At 43.1% G+C, this 10,254-nt stretch overlaps 1 protein-coding gene across 1 annotated transcript in view; it reads right to left on the minus strand.

Annotated features, from left to right (window-relative positions):
• Positions 1–10,254, minus strand: part of URB1 (URB1 ribosome biogenesis factor) — a 144,227-nt gene that overhangs the window by 131,909 nt on the left and 2,064 nt on the right. Inside the window, exons 2-5 of the mRNA XM_088481649.1 lie at positions 2,375–2,514; positions 2,098–2,249; positions 1,477–1,609; positions 185–281 (exon numbers count right to left, since the gene is read on the minus strand). Of these exons, the coding sequence (XP_088337775.1) occupies positions 185–281; positions 1,477–1,609; positions 2,098–2,249; positions 2,375–2,514 (522 nt within the window). The remainder of the gene's footprint in view (positions 1–184; positions 282–1,476; positions 1,610–2,097; positions 2,250–2,374; positions 2,515–10,254) is intronic.

The following is a 10,254-nucleotide window of genomic DNA, read 5'->3' on the forward strand; positions in this document are numbered from 1 at the left end:
TGCTAGAATGAACACTACACATTCGTCACCGAAATCAGGTAAAATTTACAAATTGTAACCAACAATTCTAGGTCTTGCTACTAGGATGTAATTACCATGAGCATTAAAAGCATTTCTTGGATTATTAAAAACATGACAAACTAAAAAAAAATAAAAAATAAACCTCACTTGGAATTATAAATACCTTTGAGTTCCAGAACCTGAACGATGGTGGTATTATCTCCACAAATCAGGAAGGAAAGCGCAAACTGGATACAAGCCATACGGACATCTGGTCTACCCTGCGAAGGAAAAGGTGATAAAGCCTCAGCTGTACTTCCAGCCATAAAGGAGGAGGGCGGCCAAAATTCTTGCAGCACACTGACCGGAAGAAAGAAGGCATTAGCATAGGAAGGGATTCTTTGCTGTAAGAGCGGTTAAGCTGTGGAATTCCTTACCAACATGAGCTGGTGATGACAAAATCGCTAGCTGAACTGCTGCCTTTCTTACAAGAAAATATGTATTTAACTATAAATACTAGAGGACAATATGGGGGAGATTTTCACATTACCTTAGTATCCCATCTACCTAACAAAAACATTAGTACTCCAAGATAAAGGTGGCCCAGAAGCGAATTGTCACAGTCTGAGGAATTGAAACCAATGATCTGCACTAATTCACAGCCACTTTGTGGGCTGAACGAATATACATAGCAATGCATCCTATAAGAATCAGCATCACTTCTGAGCTGCTGGATTGTAGGACACTGATGAAAAGCACTGGAGAATAGTGGGTCTGATGTAAGGTGCCCTATAAGGCTAATGATATGTAACAAGAGCATTACCCGGGGGGGGATATTAGGTCATTTACCCTTTGTGCAAAAATAATAAATGTATTTGCACCCCTTGCACTGCAACATGGTTTGTTCCAGATACAAAGGGAAAAATTCGATTGTATGCAATGGACGAGAGGTTCGTTCCAGAATGGCACATCCCGCCCGCTGGCATTTTCAAATTGCAATGTCGGCATTATAGTAACTGGCTGCTATGTGCACACCAGAGATTAGCAGCTCATCGCAAACAATTGAATGCGCCCCAAAGTTAGTTGCTTTTTTTTTTTTTTTTTGCTCCCAACTCAGAATCGACCCATTGTCTGGTTATTTTATAAAGTATGTGCACCAGCCTGCACCTAGAGACAAGCCACACAGGCTTCAGGGGCCCCCCAGATCGCCAGTGAACGGACATTAGCTGCTTCGACACCAGCGAAGCACAGTCAATTGTGTAGAAGGGGGTGGGCGGAGAGTTTATGATGTGAGGAGCTCTCAACTGACAGACAGCAGGTTTATTTGCAAGTTGCTGAGTGGGCCTCCCCTCTGACTTAAGTGTCCCAGCTCTGTTCGTAACTCTGCGTTCTCAGACAATACATCAGAATCCTATTCGCTCTTCCCCCTTTGTATAAACAACTGTTTTCATGGTTTAATTTTCAGTCCTCTCTTACCTGTTTATCTCTCTTTTTCAGCAACCCTGGAAGGAACTTGTTGTTGAAATCAAAATGACTAAAAACACTTCTAGCACAGTCTGGCCCTTGGGTCACCATCGCAGACAGTAAATTGAAGCAGATTCTGGACACCCTGCGCAGGATGAAGAGGAAAGCAAATGGAATATTCAAAAAGCCAAGATTTCAAATCTAGACCAGAGGCTCTCAAACTCGGTCCTCAGGACCACACCGAGTTCAGGTTTTCCAGATCACCCAGCAGGTGCACAGGTGTATTCATTACCCACTGACACATTTTAAAAGATCCACAGGTGGAGCTAATTATTTAACTTGGATTCTGTGAGGAGACCTGGAAAACATGCACTGTTTGGGGTCCTGAGGACAGAATTTGAGAACCTGTGATCTAGAAAATAGGACCGGAAACATCATAGGGACAACCATGTTAGATCGAAATGTGAAATAAGGTTTCTAGATATTGCCATGAACTAGAGCAGTTGACTATCCAACTACTGCGGAACTACAATTATCAGCATGCCTCGCCAGCCCCAAACCAACCTCGCAATACATGGGAAGCCACCTATCATCTGAACTTAAAAAAAGATGTAACTATGTAACTGTACCAACCTGTGAGTCTCGGAATAGACGGATGCGTAGATTAACTTCATGTGCGTATCCAACATTTTCTTAACTATGTTGACCCCAGCTACACTGAGATGTGACAGGTCACTGGCCGTCCTCAACAAAATGGCTTCCAGAGCTTGGAAAATGAGGATGATCTAATAATAAGGGGAAAATAACTGATGAACTGCATAATATAAACTTTCACAAAAGAATTAAAATTATGGGGGAAAACAAAAATACACAAAACTAAGTTTTTTTTCCTACCATTTAGTATTCTCACCTCACTTTCAGGACGCCTCTCACCATCTAAAAGTTTCAGAATTTCGATGCATTCCAAAGAAATTTTAAGATAACCCTCAACCACATCATAGAGATGAGGACTGGGAAGTTTTCTAGATACACTGACAAACTGCTCCAAACCTTGGGGAAACAAATAATAATAATTAGAAATATCACAAATGTTTCATTACATTATATAAAAGCTAAACTTACGTCTTAAAAAAAATCAAAAAAATCAGAGGTGGTGTGTAGACTGAATTGCGGGCTTTGCAGACTTACCTGGGAGCGTATATACGCCTGTTTCCAGAGGAATATTTTGAAGTAAGGACAGGGATGCATAAAAATCGTTTTTTGTTTATTTTTTTTTTTTTTAAATCAGATTTATTTGATTTAAATCAGATTTTTTTGGATTTAAATAGAAAAAAAAAACATTTTAATAAAAAAATCCTAAGAAAACTGTTTAATTTTAGATGTTTACACCTTGTTTTAGTAATACATGAACAATTTTTGAAGTGAGAACACTAACAAAATGAACACAGTAATAGAATAAATATACACTAAAACAGTTACATGAAGACGTATAATTAGGCTCTGAATTTCACTCAGTTGTTTGAGTCTGAGGCGAACATGTACATGTCTTTGTCCACGTCCTCACGTTTGTCCTCAACAGAAAAGGCTCTGTAGCATCCAACCAGCTTAGCCGCTTTTTCATTTCCCGATCTCCTGCATGTTTTGGATTGGCCTGATGTGTCAATAATCTCTATTAAGTAGTCAAGTAACCAAACAACAAATAATTGGCTCATTATGCACATTGCTCCAGCCATCAATAGGACTGACCCCACCTACACATCTAACTCTAAGCAAAAGTTGTCGCTTTTTTTTAACGTTTTGATTTAAATCATGCAACCCTGGACAGGGATGGTGCATGTGGCACTTGCTGATGATGCCAGGTACCCAGCCAGGCTGGCATCCCACTTTGCACCCGCCTCATTGCATACAATAATGGTAATGAATGAGGCACTGACACTATCTATACACAAGTGCCATGTGATTTTGCTGCTTCTCTATTCCTGCTATGAATGAGCCTAAGACATGGCTACAAATTACTCAGGGTCAGATGTCCCTTTATCCTGCACCTCAGAGTATCTGGGATATCCCTCTCCTGTGGTACGGTCACCGATAGCACATTACAGACTGGTCCCCGCACTGCTGGTAATTCCCGATGATGCACAGCACACGTTACACTGACGCATCATATCTATACAACACTGACACTATCTATACAACTGCGGACACAGTCATGCAAAACCGGGCACTGTCACACTGAGAAATTGTGTGTATGTGTAAAGAGATACATACAAAAATATTGTGTGTGATATAGATATATATATATATATATATATACACACACATATACACACACACACACACATATTATATTTTACACATATATACATACACACACAGTCAGGTGCATAAATATTGGGACATTGACAGAATTTTCATATTTTGGCCTCTATTCACCACCACAATGAAACAAACAAGATGTGCTTTAACTGCAGACTTTCAGATTTAATTCGAGGGTAATTACATCCAAATCAGGTGAACGGTGTAGGAATTACAACGGTTTCTATATGTGCCTCCCACTTTTTAAGGGGCCAAAAGTAATGGGACAAACTAAACAATCCTAAATCTAACTTTCACTTTTTAATACTTTGTTGCAAATCCTTTGCAGGCAATTACAGCCTGAAGTCTGGAACGCATAGACATCACCAGACGCTGGGTTTCATCCCTGGTGATGCTGCCTATACCCCTGCCTATACCTTCTAATATCCTACCTATAAACCTCTAAGGATGACGTTATTTTGCGTACGCAGTCATACAGTAAATAAAGATTCCAGACTTGGAACGTGTGGTTCCAAAGCACAAAGTATTATTCAAGTAAAAGTACAGTCAGTTAGACGCTATTGATCCATACACAATTCGGCGCAAAGGAATTATACAGACCCAAGTACAGTATACATACGCTGCGCTCTCTGGTCCAGATGTTAGGCATCAGCAAGAAACCCCTCATCAGTCAGCATTCAGCAAGAAGACTAAGACCCAGTGTTGGAGCACACATATTTATACCCCCCAGAAATAGACAACAAAATAGAGACGTTTGCTGCTGATGCCATTGGTCCTCAAGGGGGATGCATCTGTTACAGAGCGTTTAACAGGCTGATTCAAATAGACACAACCCAGCCTCCAACAAGTGGGGGTCTCTGGTTTCCCGCCCATGCAACATCCTAACAGTTGTTCATATAAATATACATTTTGGCCCTCATTCAGAGCCGTACGCTCTGAGCAGAGCGCACGCTCTGAATGAGGGCCGGGCTCCATTTCCATGGAGCGTCCTCCTGGACGCTCGTATAGCTGTGGGTCACCACCCACAGGCTATACGAGCGTGCATTTTGATGGCCGCGATGGTCGTGACCATCGCGACCATCGAAATTGCGAGCCGGAGCCTGCGGTTGAGGTTTTCAACCGCAAACTCCGGAGTGATTTTGGCTCTATCAGAGCCAAAATCACTCCCACTGACATCACTAGTGATGTCAGTGGGCCGGCTTCTGACGGGAGGCGTTCCCGTGGGAACGCCCCCGTCAGGGAGGCACGCCCCCGGCACGCCCACCAAAGGGGGCGTGCTGTCAATCAACATTGACAGCACGCCCCCTTTGATCGGACACAACGAGCGAAGGAAAGTCCTTCGCTCGTCGTGTCTGGCGCATGCGCACGACGGAGCTCCCTCCGTCGTGCGCATGCTCAGTGCAGACCATCGACCCACTTGCGAGCGGACAGCCGCTCGCGAGTGGGCTGAATCAGGCCCTTTGTTGCTTGAAGTCTCTGCGGTCCATAAGTTGAGAATGCATGATGCGATCTCCACACCGATAATACCGGAATTCTGTTGAAAGAGTACGCATCAGTACAAAACCAAACACGGCTTACTTAGCATGTATAAAACCTTAGTTACCAAATAATCTTTATTTCACAGCATTTATACTAAATGAACGAACTTAAATCTTATCCCTTAAAGTATGCAGGGTTTGATATAAAGACGCTAGTTAACTTGGAGCAGATGCGTGCGCATAAAGCTAATGAACAGTGTTTTCATATAAGATCTTATGCATTCGCTAATATGCGATTAGTTACCAGCGCAATTGTGCGTATTAATGTGTGTATGAGAAATGGTGCATTTAAATCTTACTTAAACTAAGTGAACACCTAGCAGTGTGGAATGCTGAGCCTTACAGTTCCACACGCCCCCTCTCTCAGCAGCCCCCACCCTTCCCAGGCTCAAAAGTAAAGTCCTTTGTTCTCCCAGGCTCTTGTGTAAATGCAAATTAGCACAGCTACAAGACCCAAACCTAAGATAACACTCTTGGCTTTGAAGGTATTTTATTGCAGGAAGCCTGCTAATGTAAGGTGTGTATTCGAGCCGGGCCACCTGGAGTGAGAGCAGACGTTATCCAGGAAGCTGTCTACACAGGCTAGTTGTCACGTGGCCATTTGCTCTGTTTAGCTAATGCAATATATCCTTTAGGGGAATTATAATAATATACACTTTATCCAGAGCACCCAAACAACGTAAAGTCATGAAATGGGCTTTTGGTGAATCGCCGTAACTTATGGCGATGGTCACAGATGCAATCGCATGATGCTAATAGTAATATCGCCACATGTACTAAAGTGTGAGTTTATCTAAAATGCTGCTTAGGCGGCCATTCGCAAAATGGCGTCTTGCGGCCAGTCGCAAGATGGTGTCGCTGCGATTCAATTTTAAACTGATCTTGTCTCAGCCAATAATCCAGCTTCGACAAATGGGTGGCTGCTCCTTCTTCTAGCGTTCCCACTAGGTTGTTTAAGGGCAAAAAGCGCCCTGCCCTCACAGCCTGCGGGTGCCTTCACCCGCGGGTTCAGTGTTCTGCGGGTGGAGAAATGTGCGGTGACCCAGCACCTATTCTCGCTGTCTGCAGACACGCCCCCTCTTTATGGCCACGCCCCTTTGGCGCACGCAGAAAGTTGCCCTCTTTAGCTCCGGCGCCCTGCCTGCCGCCGGAGCTAGAGTGAACACTATTCTCCCATAAACTGTTGTTCAGACAGTCCGAAAATTGCTATAAGACAAAAAAGTGGAGAGAGAGCGCCTCCTAGTGTGGTATTATTAAATACAGGTAACCTCCACCGAATATGGTCACCCTTCATGTGAATGGAGGTGTACCTTATAAAGTGGAATACACCACTTTCAAATTCACAAAAATCAGCCCCAATATTTCTGGTTCTAGTTCCTGGACACGACTCTGTAAACACTTAGTATTCCATCAACCGTGATAATCCATAAATAAATAGATTACTTATCTCGTAGTGACCCAGTGAGTGTTCGTGTCACTATATAGACAGATATATCTATCTATCACACCGGACGTTGTCACACTGTATATAGTGTTTCCGCCAGGCTGTTTCAGCAGGGCGCCGTGCCCTGCCAGATTTTAAAATGACTAAATGCACCCTACTGAAACAGCCTGCCCTCAGCCGCCCCACATGTGGGCCTTAGTGTCCTGCGGGTGGGATAGTCTGTGGTTTAGATCACGGGCAGTGAACAGATGCTGTAGGCATGCACACGCCATCTAGTCACAGTAATGGGAGAGCTTCATAAGTACTAATCATGCCCACTAGTGACAAACAAGGGGCGTGATATGAAACCACGCCCCCCCCTCATTGTATGACCTCGACCCCTTTTCGGGAGCGCGCAGAAGGACCCTTCCCCAAGGTGGTGCCCTAACCACTGTTCACCCTAGAATGAAATAAATATATACACATACATACACACACACTGGGCGCCGTCACATTGTATGTATATAGAACACTGGGCACCGTCGCACACTGTATTTATATAGAGTACTGGGCGCCGTGTGTGTATATACACACACACACACACACACACACACACACACTGGGCGCCGTCACGTTGTATGTATATAGAACACTGGGCACCGTCGCACACTGTATTTATATAGAGTACTGGGCGCCGTCACACTGTGTGTATATGTATATAGAACACTGGGCACTGTCACACTGTACGTATATTTATATAGAATATTGGGCACAGTCACTGTATGTATATTTGGATATAGAACATGGGGCGCTGTCACACTGCATGTCCATGGAACGCCGGGCGCTGTCCCACTGCATGGTCATGGAACGCCGGGCGCTGTCACACTGTACGCATATATGGAACACTGGGCGCTGTCACACCTGTATGTATATTTATATGGAACACTGGGCGCTGTCACACCTGTATGTATATTGAACTCCGGGCGCTTCCACATTTAGCGTTCCCGCAAGGCTGTTTTAGGAAAAGCAGAATGAGCCCTGTCCTGACGGTGCCCCACTAAAACAACATGCCAGGTGCCGTCCCTACCCGTGGGCCACAGTGTCCCACGGGTAGGTAAAGTTGTGGTGCATAGCTTACTGCCAGTGAATAGATGCCATTCGTATGGCATCTATTCACAAAGAGGGGAGAGCTTGGGGGAAGCACAGCATGTCTGTAAGTGGTGGACACCAAGAGTGATGAAAAGGATGCGTCTTAAAGACACACCCCCTTTTCTCATGGTCAGGCCCCCTTTACAGGCGCACACTAGAGTGCCCTTTCTACGGTACAGCACCCTGCCTCGCACTGGATCTAGGATGAACACTAACATTGTAAGTATATGTATATAGAACGCCGGGAGCTGTCACACCTGTAAGTATATTTATATGGAACGCCGGCGACTGTCACACTGTACGAACAGAACAACCGGGCTTGTTACACTCTATACCTGGCACTGTCACTGTAATGATTCCAGAAGGGAACAGACGCCAATGACTGTAGAGCGGGGGATTAGGTAAGGAGATAGGTTGGGGGTACCCCTTGTAGAGTGGTGATGATAACAACTGTAAGTAATAGGACAATCCAGCTACAGCCTTGAGGGCTGGAGTACTTGGCTAATGGCGGCCGTTTTGCCTTGAGGGCTGGTGAAGTGTTGCAACCTTGAGAACTGGCAAGTCTTGGCGAGATGCAGCCTCTGGGCTGAATTGGATGCGGCTTTGGCAAGCCTTGGCGAGAAGCAGCCCCTGGGCTGAATTGGATGCGGCTTTGGCCGTGTAGCAGCCTTGAGCTTGGTAGGCCTTGGCTGGTAGACACTGGCGTTGGTGTGCTAAATTGAGCACTAAGGATGCTGAGGTGCAGCCTATGTCGTAGACACAGCAAAAAAAACACCCGCACAGATTCAATAATTATCTATGGTCCTTCCCTATTATCTACATACACAGAATGAAATATATAAGCAACGGGAGGTGCTCCCAGGAATAAAATAACATAAGTCAAAAAGAAAGAGAAAGTATTCCTATATGGGGCACACACGGACCTAATAGTAATATTATTTATCACACCCACAATATGGGATCCAAAATAGCTAATGGAGCATACACACGGTCAGATTTGTCAGACTTGTCAGATGAACGATTGAACGATTTGAACGATTTTACCAACTTTTTGAACGATTTGAACGATTTGAACGCATTAAAATGAATGGAATCGTCCAAGTCTGACTGCAAACACATCAGATGTCAGATATCGTTATCTGACAAACGGGAACGCGCATTGTAAATCGTCCATCGGTCAGGCATGTCAGATATGTCAGATTTTCCTTCAGATATGAACGACTGAACGATTTTTAAATCGTTATCGTTCATATCTGAAGGAAAAATCTGATCGTGTGTATGCACCATAAAAAAATAACTTTTATTGATCCATTAAAATTTGTACAGCGAAATATGAACAAATAAACACACACACAATACACAAAGTGAATTTAAAACAAATTCAGACGCTATCAACATTTATTCTCTTAGTAATTATAATGTCATTACCACACCTTATCAGCAAAGGTTAATACTTTTCCACTTATATAATAATATCTTCCTTAAGAGGGTCCTCTTATCAGGATAATAAAATCAGCGGTAATGTCTCCTGTGATTTTAATGCTTGTGCAATTATATTGCCATGAAAATCATTTTGGAAAACAGAGTGCGATTCTAAATATTTAGTGTCAAATCGTTGATCGTAATAATGAGTTCCTTTATTATATTGTGAAACTGATGTGTGGAAACATATAGAAATGACCTCTGTTAATCCCCCAAAATAGATTCTCACTATTAAATTATACCCAGTATGAATGCGCAGCTAGTAAATAAACGAAGCGGATCTGGGTATTTATTCAGAGTAACCCATTAACCACACTAGAGATCCCTCTTATGGTAATATGTGGGTTAATTTTCACACTTATAACGTTATATTTGTCTCTATTTGTAATCCATTGTTGCCTTAGTATAATGACTTTGTGAGCCACTCTGATACAATATCATTACGTCTTACTTGGCAACATTGAAATAAAATACAAGAGGGGGGAATAGAGGTTATATAGCTTGTGTTAATGTCACAGTTGCATTCTGTCCACACAAAAGCTCACTTATATTAGATAATGACACAATATTATCAACACATCTCACTCATGCTAAGACAGAATTGTGAATGTAACGATCACAATAAACTGTCTAACATACATACACCACTTAACAATCGCAATTTATGTGTCCCTGTTTCCATTAACAATAGTATCTATATATGCATACTATCACAGTAAGGCAGTGTATTTGCTTAGTGCGTATGACAAGAAAATCTTAAGCAGTCATAATGACATCTACACGCTTGCTAAGTAGCAGCGTGTAGTCTCATGCAGCAAGTGCCGCGTGTCTCCCTGTATTTGCTTAGTGCGTCTGACAAGAAAATCTTAAGCAGTCATAATG

Source organism: Taudactylus pleione, unplaced genomic scaffold (genome assembly GCF_031769625.1).
Source record: "Taudactylus pleione unplaced genomic scaffold, aTauple2 ptg000276l, whole genome shotgun sequence".
Classification (NCBI taxonomy): domain Eukaryota; kingdom Metazoa; phylum Chordata; class Amphibia; order Anura; family Myobatrachidae; genus Taudactylus; species Taudactylus pleione.